General features: G+C 40.0%; 1 protein-coding gene across 1 annotated transcript; it reads right to left on the reverse strand.

The window, feature by feature from the left end:
• Positions 1–254: 254 nt before the first annotated feature.
• TEKT4 (tektin 4) lies at positions 255–16174 on the reverse strand. Its single transcript, XM_030002419.1, has 6 exons — positions 15596–16174; positions 8432–8502; positions 6778–6921; positions 5676–5898; positions 4521–4675; positions 255–3016 (listed from the first exon to the last, which is right to left on the reverse strand). Exons 1-6 carry the CDS (start codon positions 16127–16129, stop codon positions 2800–2802), a joined length of 1344 nt encoding a protein of 447 aa, XP_029858279.1. The 5' UTR covers positions 16130–16174; the 3' UTR covers positions 255–2799.
• Between the last annotated feature and the right edge of the window lie 330 nt (positions 16175–16504).

Genomic DNA, 16504 nt, shown 5'->3' on the forward strand with positions numbered 1-16504 from the left:
TCTAAGCTTCAGTCTTAGAGAAAATAAATTATTAATGATAAAAATATTACACAATATTATCTCCCATCTCTGTGTAACTTTCTTTGCTCCCCTTGCAGAATGTCATCTGCTCTTAAGTAACAAGTAAGTTTTTAATGGGTCTTCACTCCTGGTTTTTCCTGAAGTCCCTGTATCAGACATTATAAGGTATCATTTATCACACCATTAATTCCTTCCTCTACCTGTAAGCAGATGAGAAAACTCTCAGACTTTCCAGAAGTTAAACCTTGTCTTCATAACCAGAAATCTCTCAGGATAATAAACAAAAAAATTCTAATGAAATCAAAAAAAGTCCACACTTTTCGTACAGATTAGCAGGTAGAGCTCAAGACAATTGGAAGCTATAGCTCACCAGTGACCCTAACTCACACTAGAGCCAGCTAAAACATCCTTTAAAATATTTCCTGGTAAATCCTCAGCTTAACAATGAATTATGAAAAAAATAATATAAAAACATATATACACTGCTAAAGCAGTGGCTTTATTTATTATTTTTTTAAAATCAGTAATTAAAGAAAAAAATAATTACTGAAACTTGAAGCTATTCCATCTGATTCTCACTCTTACAACTTGCTCCTATTCATCTCTTACCATGTGAATAGGGCAGTGATTACACTCCTGCCAATGTATTAGGTTTACCAGGGCAGGATTTTCCTTGATTGGCCCAAAGCAAGGGCAGACTAATTTAGTTCACAAACGTAAATTAAACTGATAGGCTTTAATTAGAGAAAGCTCCATTTACAACCCAATATGGGGCATAAGGTTATTTATACTCAGCACAGTCTCAGAGAAGATGACAGCACTTTTCTTTTCCCCTCTCAAATGTAAAACTCTTGAATCAAAATAATAATTTTGGGTCCTGGACCGCATGTTCTCCACATCCCATCTGCCATAATCATAACCCAAATTCCACTTTGATTCCACTTTTTTTTTCTCTGGTGGGTGAGTAAGGTTAATTTGAACATGTTACTCCTTTCTGTACTTTCTGAAAGGTTTCCGTGAATATTCCCATTAGTCTAAAGCCTGGTTCAGATGTACATGTGACCAAACAAGCAGCACTGTCTAGAGTTTGGGGCTAAATGACCAAAACTCTTTTAACACCACAGCTCTGAATACTAGAACACTCTTGAAAGCGTTTTATTCTTCTGGTGCATCTAAAGTCAGTTTTATACACAACTGCGCAGTGGTGTAGCTGCATACAAGGTGTGTGATCCACTGGTTAGGCTGTAAGATTTGAGCATGAAAAACAGGCTAGAGCATGCTGCCAACAAGAAAGGTGCCGAAGGCGTTTTAAGAATGGTACAATGAAGGAGAATGTTTTCAGTCTACCAAAATAATCTATAGTAACTGTTTTAAGTTCTGTGTGCAGAAAAGCATAGTAGAGCCACATTTATTTTTTTTTAATCTACATGTCATTTCTCTCTAATAAGGATTCAACATCTGGACTATAAAAATACAATGATGAAGAGGAAATCTATTAAAAAAGCAAAACAAAACTCTTGAACACAAAGCCTGTAAAATAGAGGCTTGGGTCAAAAGCCCTCAGTGACGCAGCTGGTTTTCAAAGAAATGGTAGTAGCTTTTAGCAGGAGGGCAATTGCTAAATAGTGCTCTGCACATCCTGAGTTAAGATAATACAAATAGCTGTCTGTGAGAAAAACAGATAGGCTAATGGCCTCTCCTCTCTGGTTAACAGAGCAGGGCTATTCACAAAAGTACACTGGCTAGGGGTTTTTTTGTGTGTTTTGCTTGTTGAGTTTGGGGTTTTTTTTTGTCTCTCTTTGATAGCTGCTTTTTAAAAGTAAAAAATTGTAATACAGGAAACCATAATGGAATTCTGTTCTGTGTCATCTTTCCCCCTTTTTTGACATGTCACATATTTAACCAAGTGGCCTACTAAGCTAATGGATGAATGACATTTGTTACAGTGCTCTGCTGGAGTAGATGAATCTGATGTGTTCTCCATTATGGATAATAGTTCAAACACATGCCTTGCTTCCAGGGAATAGTTGGAACAGATCAAGAGCTCAATTCAACATCCAAGTGCTTAAGTTGAAAGTCACGATTGCTATTCACAAGCTGTTCAGGTTTTTTTTTCCTCAAAAATCCTAAATTTATTGACTTGAAGGTTAAAAATCCCTGGACTCATTTTCAGATTACATAAGCAGGTGTCACAGCCTGGGAGTGGTTTTGCCAATAGGCAGATTGTCATCTAACCTGTGCAATCTTTTTTTTTTTACTAATAGTGTTTGAGCAGCTTAAAAGTCTATCGTCTGTTTCCTTGCTGATCATGTGATCTTCTGTCAGGCAAGCAGTTTTATTGCTCTCCTTTCAGGCTGCCTGAAACTGCTAGCAAGCTATAAATGTCATATCTACATCTGTGTATATTATTATTATTCACAATACATATTCATTCAACATATTCACTTATTAGGGTGAAACCCCAAATATCACATACTGTGCAAATTATGCATATATGATATATAGATACATGGATATATATCATATATGATATATAGATACATGAATTACCTTTAAGCTGTGTTTTAAACTCGCTATACTTTTATAGGCAAGGTTTTAGAGTACTTTTAAGGGCAAGACTCAAAGCCTACCATGATACTATACTAATGTATTTTAACCTAAATAGAAGAAAATACAGTGAATACAGTACTTCTGTGTATAATGTTATCCATGTATTTTATATGAAAGATTCTAGACTATATTTTTCTTCCACACTTTGCATAGTTAGGATAGAGATTACTACTGGTAACCTGCTAATTTAAGAACAACAGGGTAGTGTGTGCGGTGGGCCATGCACTTTTGCCTATCAATAAAAATACTGTTTGTTTTCACTGCTATTTCTTTTTCCAAATTCATCCGTGTGTCTTCCAGGTTCCTCAGAGACTGTTCAGATTCCAGCAGTTTTTTCTTCAGGGATTCAATGGACTCCGTTAGTTCTTCAACTTCACCAGTCAACCTGAACAGAATTATGTTAAGTAATAAAAAAAAGAGAAGCCAGACAGAGTTCAAAAAGACATATGAACTGTAATGGGAATAAAGATTAAAAGCTATAGAATCACAATACTCAACAACAAAGGACCTCAGAGAGGTCCTACATACTTGGTCAAAAGCAGAGTTCACTTTCACAGCTTCTGTACGGAAGTCTGCCATGATTTAGATAGTACCAAGAATGTCTTTTTACACTAAATGCAGTGGAACTATCCATCCTCACCTCCTCCCACTGCGTAGGACACTTGTGCTAAGAATTATAGGACAAAATTGTTAGATAAGTCACCCAGTTTGACTGGATCAGCATTTTGTTAAGCCTGTTTTTTAAAATCTGTTCACTGGTATAAAACTCAAGTATTAAAGATGATACTTGCACCAGAGATCAGAAAACAGTCCTTACTTTAAAAGTATATAAGCTTTTAAAGGAGCAGCAGCACATAATTTTTAAAAAAGCAGCAAACCATTTTTAAAGCAGCACATCATTTCAACTAAAAGTCAGTGGGGGTTAGGTGTTTTACCGCAGCCTGCAGAGAAGGCACATATTTACTTCCTGGGAAAACAAGATTCCTGTGTGCTACGTGAACTGAGTAACTCCAAAGAGTATAAGCCTGGCAATTAAACACATGCCCATTCAGCAAAGGACTTGCATGTGTCTTTAAATCCCATTAAAGGCAATGTACATACTGAAAAGCTTGCACATGGGTGGTTTGCTGAATCAGGACCTTAAATGAGTGTGCCTGAGATGGTATAAAGCATCTGGATTAACTATAACTTCTTCCTCACTGTATAAGAAACAGTATATTGGCTTTGAATGTTAGGCACCTTTGCTACAAGGATATTGTAAGCCTGCAAAAGCTGATTGCCCACTTTTCCTAAGGGTAGGAAAATGTGAAGGGGGAGAATCAATTACAAAGCTTATAATGAGATCAAAACTGACAAATGTGACACTCAGACCTTTAATTTGAAAGGATTTGTTGACCTCCAGTTTTAAAACGGATTATTACTGAAAATCAAATGCCACCAGCCCAGTGCTTGTTATTACTGAGGACTTATCTCAGACTAAGAGTATATGCAGCCCATTTACATTCTCAGCACTTGAAGCATAATTCATTCGGCACATAGTCCACCTTGTGGTGAACTTTTGCTAACAGCAAAAGGTTGCAAGTGATACACATGCTGTCAGATCTTTTTTGATCATCCAAATCAAAAAGAAACCACACAGTTCAGAGAAGAAAGCATAGAGACAAAAGGCAGAGTTGAGTCTATAGATTTTCTATTTGTCAATACATTAGGTTAAAATGATATTTTCCTCACAGTGACCTCAGTCAGTTGAATTATTGCTGTCTTATATCAGAATCAAACCTAGCAATAAAAGCTAAAGGTTATGTTTTACCAATAAAAAGTGCAAAAACTGTCTGATATCACTTCTGGATAGAATGGACACTTTGGAGGACTTGTTTAATAGCATTTACCTGAATTGTGCTTCATCTCTGCAGAGCTCTACGTTGGGCCTAAAAGACCTGTCATACAGCCTTGTTTGAGCAACTTTCATTGGAGCTTCTTTGTCTTTGATAGCTTGTTTGAGAGCAGCAATGTTAGCTTCTTGATCTCCAATCTCCTTAAGGATCTAAAGAGGATACCCAAGGAAAAGAACTGTTTAAAAAAAGATACGCGTTGTCTCTGTGCATGCTATACATCTATTCATGGACCTAGTGAATTAGTTATAGTTTTCACTTCCTATTTGGCCAGAACATAGAAGAAATAGAAGTACAAAGGTGGTTCTGACCTCTTTATTTCTACTACTACACTGAGAATCTGATCTTTGGTCTAAAAAGAAGCAGAAAATATTCTGCAGCATGCTTGAAAACTCTTCCATGTCTCCTGACAACACATCCTACCCCCATGAATTGCTTTAAATTTAATTGTAAATTTTTAACTGTAAATTATCCAAGAAAAATTCAAGTTATTTTGAATGAGATTGAGAACTGCTGATCAACTTGGAAATGCATGGATTTCTGGCATTAGTGAAGAAAATGGAAAAGATGGGAAATTCTGAATTCCTTCTCCCTCATAACAACTGACAGACATGCAAAAAATAAAGTCTACGCAGCTGTCATTACCTAACAGGTGCTAAGAAGTGACTGTTTTTTCCACACTTGCCAATGGCCTAACACAGAAGTAGGAGCTGCTCTACACTGGAGAAGGGGCAGAGCCTGAAGACACCTCTTGTCCCTTGCCAGGAACTGCTGCTGCTGATACTACTGCAGCACAGCATGGCTTTCATTCCATAAAAGTGATAATCAGGCTAGTCTGGGAATCCTGGCGCAAAGATCAGCTCCTTGATCACACAGTTTTAGGTTTTAGTTCAGCAAGACATGGAAGTAAGGGTTTAATTTTCTTCATATGTAAGTCTATCTCTCATTTAGGGAAGCACAACAGATAGCAGAAAAAGCTGAATTGGAGCCACAATCTAGCTCTGAGGACTCTTATCAGATACTAAGCTGACACAAAATAGTGTTTGATACCTGACATGGACCAAGACATTTTTTTCTAGAAGATAAATCTACTGTGATCTTCTCAAAAGAGACTATCACGCCTGTAGCCAGCATTCAAAAAATAACACTTACTTTTTTCAAATGGTGCTCTAGTTTGTGTTTTGCATCATCCAGCTCCTCACAGCGTTTGGCAAAAGCCTCATTAACAGCAGCACATTGCATCCTCAGGTCCTCAGATACGTCATGAAGAATATTGTCGATCAAGGCACGAAGATTGATGGAAGCCAGTTTTTCTCGTTCTGCCCTATAGATGTTGTCATGACTGAACTTGGCCCATGTCTCCGGTGTTGAGGCACTGGAAGAAGAGGTGAATGGTATACAAATAGGAACCTTGCTCTTTTGTTCAAGTTACAGTAAAGAAGACAATCTGAAGCTTGTTATCTCCCTGCAAAAGTGTTGTCAACCTTTATTTGTTTTTGCTTTTGCATGCAGTCTAGACTTGCCATGAAGGAAGAAGACTAATCTTTTATAAAATTAATAAACTCTTGTTCATCTTGTTGCTTCTCAGGAAAGTAATACATGACACAAAATCATCCAAAGTTCTTCCACCTTTAGCTAATACTATTAAGGCAAAAAAAGTATACACATACTTTTTGTGCAAGCACTTAAGTCACCAGCAAATAAACACATGAATATATACAAGGTTTACAGTCTGTGTCTACTTTGAAACAAAAAGAAACAAGATCTCTGGTTATATTTTGCCATGTTAAGCAGCAGAACGAATTACGTAGCACTTGGGACATGGCATCATATGAACACTGCCTGAAAGGGGAGGGGGAAGCAACAAGATTTATTGTAATAGTAATCCTCTCTGTGTACAGGAAGCAGTGCTTGCCTTTCCTGAAAGAATGGTAAGCCTGCTGATGTCAAATGGTAAGTCTCAATAGGATTTAGATCAGCTTTGAAAAGTATAAAGCCAATTATTTCCAACAAAAACTTCTCCAAGCTCAGTTTGCATATAGTGAACCAACTTTGCCATCAGTGGTATGCCATGCTGAGATGGTAGCACTACTTTTACTATCCATGTAGCTATTTTAAAGCTATGGCTTTGTATGTCCAAAGAAGCAGCAATCACACCTTTAATTCAGAGCAGCATTACAGCTTTCACTGACACAAAGGATGTACTGTATCTTACCAGGGTTATTTGTGGAGGATAATGACAGTAACTACTCACCTCTCTTCAAACTTCACTGAACTAGGATGGAATTGGATGTTGGTGCTCTGGTTACTGTATCTTCCACATTTATCATCAATGTTGTATGTTTCAATTTTGTCTGACCAGTCCATTTCACAAACTTCTTTGTGATCTCGATTTAATCTGAAAAGCCATAATTATCACACATTGTTAGTGGAAAACAATATAATTAAAACTATCAATCAATCACAGACATTTGTGAAGCTAGGCTCTGAGCCTTTTTTTTTCAAAGAGCAATGAGAATGTAAACTTTCCTTTTTGTCTTGAAAAATCCTAACCAAACTCTCCCACAACTATCTGCTAGAAGGACGGTAAGCCTGATGTGTTAACCACTACCCTAGACTTTCGGTACTGCTCTGCGCCTACTAAAGGCTTAGAGCTTTTATAGCCTGAGACAAAGGAGTTGTTGGACTTTGTTTTTTACGTAATAATCCCAAAACACAGAGTTCTTCTTCAATAGTGGCAACAGCTGCAGTTATTACGGGGAGAATAGGTAGGAGGTTTGCCCAACAGAACACTCTTCCCATGATAAGACATCAGGTCCTGCTGGTAGAAGGCCCATCCTCCTCCTTCACTAGTATATTGAGCGTAGAGTGACCCTGTATCATTCTCCGAGCCCTCCTATCTAGCCTTTCAAAGACTGTAGCACGCAGACAGTGTAATTTGTCCTTGGAAGATACAAGTACGATGATATTCAGAGTTAAAACTGCTGCTTTGTTGTCAATTAAATGAGGGACGTCACCTAATTAATTAGAATGATTTCATATTACAAAAGACAGTGGGTCGTTACCAACTGTTAACACCAGATGTCACTCTCACCTCAGGAATTAAAAAGACTCTGCAGGCCCATGATACTAAATGGTACTAAAACGGTCTTAAAACAATTACAAAAAGCGAAGCCTGGACTCAGTAGACTCCTCTCATACTCTAACTGATGTAACAGAACTCCTTTAAATTATTTTGCATTTCTAGACATTCTTTCTAAAAACAATATTTCATTTTATCTGGTAGAATAGCACAAATTGGAGCAAATTAAAAAATTTAAAAAATTAAAATATCGAGGTTTCCAGCTAACTCCTTCATATTGATGCACCTTAGGATTTGGGTAACATCTTTCCAAAGGGCTTGTTATAAATTAAAAGCAAATATTTCTTTAGCAATGCAATGAACATCCATACTGATACAGAAGGTAGAGTGAAGTTTTGTATTTTAAGTTCATACTGACATCTGGAGGCAAAAAATTCATCTTGAAAAGGTCCTTTGATCAGATAAATTATTTTAAAAGCGCCTATACTACAAATATAGCACAAAGTGTAACAAGGTAGAGTGATATCCAGATAATACTTTTATTGCAATTAAGTTTAGTGTTGGAAAATTAGAGAACTGAATACACAGACTGGAAACCAGGACTGAAAATATAAAGCATGGCTTTAGAGCTCTTCTCTTACCTTACCCTACTTGAAAATCCTGAAGTTTCATCACCGAGTACCTCTTGTCAGGTTTAAATGGAATTCACACAGCTCATAAGCCTGGCATTGGTAAGATCTTTATCCCCTGGGCATTGTACCCCTATATGCCAGGAATTATTTGGCTATATAAATTAGCTACTAAGATATCGTGAAAAATGTCTTACCGCATCTGGTTGGCAGCTTGCATCAAAGTTCTTTTCAAAAGCTCCTGGATATTTCTGATAAGTTCAGCTTCCTAAATAAAAACATTGAGACTTCTGTGATATCCAGAGCAGTACATACTATCCTGCAGAGCAATTTGATTTCAATGGTTGTGGATAAATACTTAAATCTTCTGCTCATTACCCACTCTTACCCTATTACTGCAAGACATGATTTTCCGAGCAGTTAGCAGATACTGAGGTAACTCAGCTGTAAGTCTAAGGCGGCAGCAATACTTGGAATACTTATAAAACCTGGGGATTCATTATTTTCATGTTGCATGTGTATTCTATGAAAAAGGCTATGTTCTATCAGATTAAACAGAATATCTGAATTACTTGCACAGCCTTGAAGTAGGGAAAAATAAGGCAACAGCATCATGCTCAGCAGGAGACCAGAGTCACTGCCTTGCACAAACACAAGGTGCCATTTTAAAACTGAGCAGGACACTGTCTGCCCTGCAAGCACAAACTCAGATGTCAGAGGCTGCTGCCTTGCACAGGGATGTGATGCAGCAGATCAGCTTCTCCAGCAAGACACTGGCTTCCAGAACCTGCAGAGTCCTTGCACATACCTTCAGAGCCCGCTGCCAGTTTCTGTACTGTTTTATCTGTATGCAAGGAGAGGCTTCCCATCAGATTCCTGCAGATCTCCAAAAATACAGTTTGGTGATAAGATGGTATTTAACAGAAAGGAGTGGCAGTATCATAACCTTTTGTTGGCCTGCCTCCTTTGAATGCTTTGTATTAACTAAAAACAGAAGTTACTACTCTGTGATTTAAACAGCTATTGTCTGCTTCAGCAGGTGTAGAAAAGCTGTCATAATATAATCCCAATGACACTCACAGCTTTAATTTTTTTATTAGATCTATTCCAGAACTCATTTTGTCTCTGGTGATGGACAGTATCGAGGACTGCAGAATTATCTCAGATATGTGATGTTGTTTGAGCGGTTAATTTCCTCTGAATTGCAAGACAGTGACTGCTCAAAGTCACGAAGCTTTGCCTCACCTTGATAATGGAGCCGATGGCTGAAGTTTCAGCTCAAGCTGTTTTTAGCAGGAATGTTCATTTCAACACAAACATGATAAACCAAAAAAGACCATACTTACTAATAATCTCTTGGTGAACAAAAAGTACCTGGCGTTCATTTTTGACTGCAGTAATGCTGCTTTAGGGATTAACTATCAATGCTCTATGAAGTGACTTTACTGACCTGGTGATTTCATATTATTATATAAAAGCCAGTCCAGCAAGCATTTTCTTTTTTTTTTTTATTTAAAGGAATTTAATATTTGAGGCTCAGATATTAAAAAGAGCTTTTGTATATGAAAAACTCCTAATTAATTTTGCTGTTTTACATCAATGACAGTCATCCAATGACAGCTAAGGGAACATGTACTTACTAATAAACTTTATTCCCAGAAACACTGCTGGCACTCGTTGATCCTTGTACTGTTTTTGATAAATAAATGAGTGCATATGTCCCTGCAGTGTCAGTTTCTCCATCATAAGAAACCACCAGGGACCATAAAAAAGATCATTTTATTCTAAATGGAAAAGGACAATCATGGTTCAAAAGAAAATATTATTCTTAAGGCTTTAAAAGAGCACAATTAAAGTACATACATAGCTGAAGGTATCATTTCACAAACTGTGAGAACACGAAGACTCACTTTCTGCAGGGAGGAAGTATTACAATGGCTGAGTGGTCAAAGTAAAAATTCAAAAGGATTTTAAAGGGTTAGAAAGATCCAGCACTCAAAATTACATTTATAGTAATTGATACTATTTTGTGTTGGGTAGTCAGTCTCCATGTAAACAGAGAGACAACCAGTTTCCTGTGAGTAATGTGCACAATTTTAAATGAGAAAAGCCTTCCTTTAGCAATTAAGGTCTCTCACATGGAAAGAGTGAAATAATGCAAAAATAAAGAATTCCCCTGTTGAATGACCTAAAATAAAATTTAAAAATGCATTCCCTGTTGAGGAGATATGCTTTCATATCTGACATTTAAAACTGAAGAGGCAGTTGTCATAATTAATGGCAGTCTAAGGCTAGTTAGAGTGAATAAACAGGCACAAATGACAATGAATTTTCAATGCTTATCTACTAAATGATTTTTCTTAACTTTTAAAACAGTTGAAAAGTCAGATTGTATGGCTGGTAGTCGCTGTGGCACTAGGCTGAAGGTGAAGATCCTTTCATCCAGGTCCCTCAGTCCTGGCTGTACTGTTAGACGTCGCGGTACGATCCAGCCTGCTGCCCACCCGTAGCTGTTGCTGGCTCGTGGGATCGACGTGGGAGAAGGTCCACACCGCATGAACACCTGCCAGCTAGCACTGCCTGCAGAGGAGCAGGAGCTGGGAATCTCATACACCATGTCAAGGACTTACAAAATGCCATGTCGGCTCCTTCACATTTTCTTTGCAGAGTAAATTCCATCAACAACCATGGCAAAGAGAGCTGCAGCCTGGAGCAGAGCTCTCCCAGACTTTGTGATTTCAGCCATAAAAATGTGGGTGATTCCACATTAAAATCCTGGGGGCAGATCTGGGTTTTAGCAAGTGGCAGAATAGATGACCTTTATGTGGTGTGCGCACAGGATTGTGTTGGCAATTCATTCGAAGGCCCAGTCTGCATTAAGAGAGGAAAAGCACATGAAAGAGTCTCAGTTGCTAGCAGCATCTTTGCTTCAGAAGACAACATTAACTGCGATTTGCATTTCTTCAGTTCATGAGAGGACTTGGTGGATGAAATGTCTTTTTTTCCTCCCTTATTTTTCCCATATATGTCTTCATGTGCTGTCTATTAAAATGAAATACTGTCAAATCTGAAATTATCTTGGCTTCTTTTCAGCTGTCTTCTCCACAGTTAATACTAATAATAAACTTCTGTTATTATAAATGGTTGTCAATTAACAGGGAAAGAACATTTTATAGTTTAGCGTGCCATTTATTTTATTACAGTATTTAATGTTTATGATGCATAAGTCGGCTTTTCCTCAAATCTAGTGATAAAACCATCCCGGTTCATGACTTTGTAAGTGTCTAATTAATGGTGCAAAGAAAACGTTTAAGAGCAGATGTTTGTGCCTTCCATGAATTTACAAATTCAGGGGTTTTGCAGCCTGTCTTTTTACATCAGTGACTTGCAGATGTCAGCAATGTCTAAATACAGCACCCAGGGCCAGAATGACACAGTGAGAGAGCAGCTAAGAGGAACTGGTGGAACCCAGTGAGAGAGGCTGTGCAGTCGCCCTTGATTACAAATCCAGCTGCATCCATCCATCAGTAACAACATGACACCAGATGTCCCACACATCAGCACAGCAAATAAAAGCAAGCTAGCTTACAGATCTCACTAGATTTAGACCCCCAAACACCGTGTAACAGGCAGACTGTTATTCATTACAGCTGGGAGTGAAAGCAGGTAAGAGTCTTCAAAATCTCAGCTCTGTGACTGGCCTTTTTTCTGCTGATCTCCAAGAGCCATTTCAAAATCCATGATCTGCAGATGCTGAAAATAAGCACCACACTCTTAACTGAGTTGTCTATGTACAGGACTGTCCTACTGTGCACTGGTCCACTTGGCAAAGCTACAGATCCCAGTGTTTGGAAATGGCATTCTGTTGTTTTCCTTGCCCCATTATTGCAGTTAGCAGGAATACGTACATATGTATCCTTTCTCCACTTTTTTAAACTTTAATTTTACGCAGTTGACAGGATCTTGGCTAATACCATTGTCTTCAGCATCAGGGAATAGCTGGGGCTGACTTCATTGTTGAAGCAAACACACAACAAATCAACACTCTGAGTCTAGGGTAAAAAAATGGCATAAATATAAGTACATCCACTTATTCCAAAGTCATATCTGGCACTCAGTTAATGAGTCTGGACACTGGACATGTGAAAATAACCTTGAAATGCAGCTGAAACATGATTTATTGACAGTATACCATCACGAGGCAAGTCCTTTGCTAGGGCTTACATTTTTAATATTAAATGTGTGCACTTAAACATACTAAACTGTCACTAAATTGATGCAGAGGGGATTCAGAGGAGATGTCATATGGGTTATGAAAGTCAAAAACCTCATACAAAACAGATGCATGTACTGCTTTTTATGAATTCAGCTATTTCCAATGCAGCAGCACAAAGAAATACAATTATTCTATTTGAGAGATTTTATCTTCTTTTTAGTCATCAAATAACCTTCTTTATTGGAGAAACAATTGTGTCCTTCCACTTCTTTTTCTTAACCAGAACTGCATTAAGAAAAGATGAATAAGCTGTTAAGTGGAGTCAATGAACTTCTGAGTAACAGCTGATACTACTATGCATGTGAGGAGCTTTCACTTAAATACCCTCATCCCTCATTCCAGCAGTGGCTATTTAGTGGTGCTGTGTATTGCAATAGGTGATCTACATATGACTCCATGCTGCAAAGCAAATAGGAGTGACGAGTTGGAACCAAAACTCCCTAAAAGAAATAGATGGTGTGCCAAAAAATAGGAAAACCCCAAATATTATCTGGATGCATAAAACCTTCATCACAGATACTTCTGTTTTCTTTGTGAGTCATCTGAAGTGATTCCTACTGAACAGATAAAAAAAGTGCAATTACATTCAGAGATTCAAAACTGCTTGTATATGTGTATTTGTTGTTGTCTCTTTAAATGTCACCTGCCAGGGGGCTGCTGAAAGGTGGTTACCTTGGCAGGATGCTCTGGAAACTGGGAAATGTTCTTCATTGCTGTGGAAAGCTGAAAGCAGGCATAAAACCTATGTCTTATGAAAAGCTTTTCCATGACTATGTGAAAGGTAGTCCCTTGTCCAGACATGCTCTTCCCCCAGTTGCAGATTCCCCATGCACCAGTCCATGGGAGCTGCCAGGAACACGGCAAAGATACCAGAGAATGACGCAAACACAAGCCTGGGTTGCTAGTAGGAGAGGCAGAATTTCAAAGTAAGGAAAATGCCCTAGAATATCAATTGACTGTGTAATTAAAACTGCAAGGAAAATAATGTCTGTTTCCTAACACAGCTGACTTTTGGAAACTTTGTCTTCTTTTACTCAGTTTTTGCATGGGAAGAGAATAAATGACTCCTGATCTCCCTTGCATTATCATTTCTTAAGAAAGTTAAGATTAGAAAGTGACTGTACAAGTAGGCAACATTCAGAAAAAGTATGTCAGTGCTTTAGTGATAAAATTTCCATAACTCCTCCAAATAAGCAAATGTTGTAACGCAGAGCTACGAGTGAACTGGGCCATTAACTTGAAAACATTAACGCAGTGAACAGTCAGAATTCATGGAAGAGAAGCTCTAAATGTCAAAAATTATTAGTCAGTTTTGGAGAGAGTAAGAAATACAAGGTACCATCTGATTTCTTGCAGTGAAAGAGGTATAGAGTATGGCTGCAGCTTAAAGAGCTGGCAAAGCCACAGAGGGCACATTTTAACATCTATTTGCAAACATTCATGCCATAAAATCTATTCCTTTGTGAAAATGAGAAGGATTTCCTCTGGTATTATGTACTCCTCTTTCTTCTGCACTGCAAAGGTCATTGGCATGGCAACAAAATCTTCATTTCTCAAGGGTCCATCTGCTGCTGGTATACACGCCTCATCTGAACTCATATCATACTTTTTTGATGACATCCTACTTGGCTGTTGACAGTCTGTCGTCACAAGCACACAATCACAATTTCAGGTGAAGAATTAGCAGCAGCAGCAGCAGATGGACTTCTGAGCAATGAACAAACTATTCTCTGAGATCAGGAGGAAAGAAATAGGGGAGAGAAATCCTGCCAGAAAATGATTTTGGGGGGTAAATCTAACATTTCACGATTTCTCTAAAACATCAGCAGCTGATGAAAACAATTTATTTCCTGTAATCTGAATTTTGTAACAATTCGCACACTGAAATATCCTACACACCAACTCTTCACATGATTATATTTTTGACTGGAACAATCTCTTAAATATTGATTACAGTTCAGCAATTGTACACAATTCCTATTCAAAATATTGCTGAATACTATCATGCTAAATACTATCATGCCATCAGCTACGGAAGTCTCTTCAATATTTTTCTAACAACAAATATTAATCATCTGGTTTAATCAGTAAGTCATCATGAATCAACTTTCACAGTATATTGGAAGCTGCAGGCAAATAATCATTAATTTATTTGTGGGACACTAGAATATGTATCATTCCAGAATGAAAAATGACCCAGAATCTGCTCTCTGTAACATCTGCAGCCACAATAATTACATCAGCTTTGAAGGCAATCTACATGCAGTGTTGGATCTCAGTGACAGATAACAAAGTGTCAGCTGGAGTAGAGAGTCCTCCATGGCAGGAAAAGGATCAAGCAAATTTCAGGAGAGTCTCAGGTTTGCAGAAGTCACACTGTCAGAAATACCATCTGTCTGTGCCCCCCCTGCTTACCTGGAGCTATCACCTCATGCAGGTGTCACACGACTACATTGTACTGTTCATTGTACTCTCCTGGACATTTAAAATGATGGTTTGTGTTGAGACACTGTTTGTGTTGGATCAGCACCTCGTCATGAACCTTGGCAAGACTACAGCGTCAGACTCAGTAGTAAAAGATAATGGCAGAGACTGCCAGATTTAGGACAGCTTGAGTGTGGAAATAAGCAAGGAGCATTTCACTTGTCCTGAACAGTCCGCTTATTGGGTACTGCATTTTTGAAGTGTAGCCTGCAGAGGTGAGGGGACCTTAAGCCAAGCAGAGGCTGGAAGAAGTTTAATGCTAGAATAGGATGCCTATCTTGGTTCAGGAAACCTCTGTTTTGATTTTGTTTGGATCTGGTCTGAGAGCGGGGATCTGGTCTCCTCTAGTCATACTCACGTGATTTTAAATACTTTTTAAACAGAGGAAGAATTTTAAACAATCCTTCTTAAACCTAGGAGTGACAGACAGAGTCCAGGCTGCCAGGAAGGGGCACTAGGCCTCTGTGCATTGCTAGAAGAGACCTTCACAAGCTGCAGTTGTCACCTACCGACCAAGCTGTTCATCATTTTGAATTCTGATACCAGAGCAGCACTAAGAGAGGGCTGCCAACAACCCTTAACATCCTAATGTCCTGCTCACCTTCAGCAGCTCTCTCTCGACCTCATCACTGACCAGGTCCGGGGGTTGCCTCCTCTCCCGACACTGCAGGTTATCGGTAGCAATGGCATAGGGCACCTCGGTGGCATCGAGCGCCCTTTCCAGCCGCAGCTTCTGCGCAGCCAGCAGGCCGGTCTCAGCATCCAGCTCCTCAATCTCCTTCTGGAGCTCGGCCTTCCAGAAGTGTATGTCCCGCAGGCGCTGGCCCAGACTGGCCGTGCAGTCCTGTTGGGCACGCTGGGCAGTGGCAGCAGCCCGTTCAGCCAGCTCCTTGGCCTCTGTCCGGCCGCGCTCGCCCTGCTCGCAACCGGTCGAGGCCTCGTGGTACAGATCGTTGTTGCTCTGGTACCACTCGGCCGGCAGGTACTTGGCAGTATGGAAACCAGCCGTGGCCAGGCCGCTGGAGGAGTCGGGCCCCGTGTTCAGCGCCATCTCGTACACCTTCATGGGTAGGTGGGAGGCGGGCACGGCCTGCGGAGCCGGCTCCTTGGTCAGCAGGACCCCGGCCTGCGCCATGGCGCCCGGGCCTCCCGCCGGGGCAAACCCCGGCTAGGCCGCGCCGCGTCCTCCCGTCGCCAGGGCAACGGCAGCAGCCAATGAGGAGGCGGGTCCCCTCCGTCGCGAAGGGAAACCCGAAGCGGTAACGGGGGATAACGGCCCGCCCCGCGACGACAGCCACCAATCAGAGCGCGGATCCGCCCCGAGGGCGCGTTGGATAGGGGAAAGCCTGCTGCCCGCACCCGCCTCCACGCTGCTTGTTGCTATGGCGACGGGGACACCCAATGGGGAAGGGGCAGGGCTTGGCGCGGGAGGCGCTGGCGGTGTCATGGCGGCGGCGGGCGGCCTCGGGGCGGGGGGATTTCCCGGCACAGGCCTCGGTGCGTGTTGTAA

This window comes from Aquila chrysaetos, chromosome 25 (assembly GCF_900496995.4).
Source record: "Aquila chrysaetos chrysaetos chromosome 25, bAquChr1.4, whole genome shotgun sequence".
Taxonomy (NCBI): Eukaryota; Metazoa; Chordata; class Aves; order Accipitriformes; family Accipitridae; genus Aquila; species Aquila chrysaetos.

Bases quoted from the DNA above. Each gene is read 5' to 3' on its own strand.
- TEKT4 (XM_030002419.1), bottom strand. From the start codon at position 16,129: ATGGCGCAGGCCGGGGTCCTGCTGACCAAGGAGCCGGCTCCGCAGGCC. The intron at 8,503-15,595 runs GTGAGCAGGACA...GTTTTTATTTAG, and splicing joins TCGAGAGAGAGCTGCTGAAG to GAAGCTGAACTTATCAGAAA. The intron at 6,922-8,431 runs GTAAGACATTTT...ATGGCTTTTCAG, and splicing joins CAAGCTGCCAACCAGATGCG to ATTAAATCGAGATCACAAAG.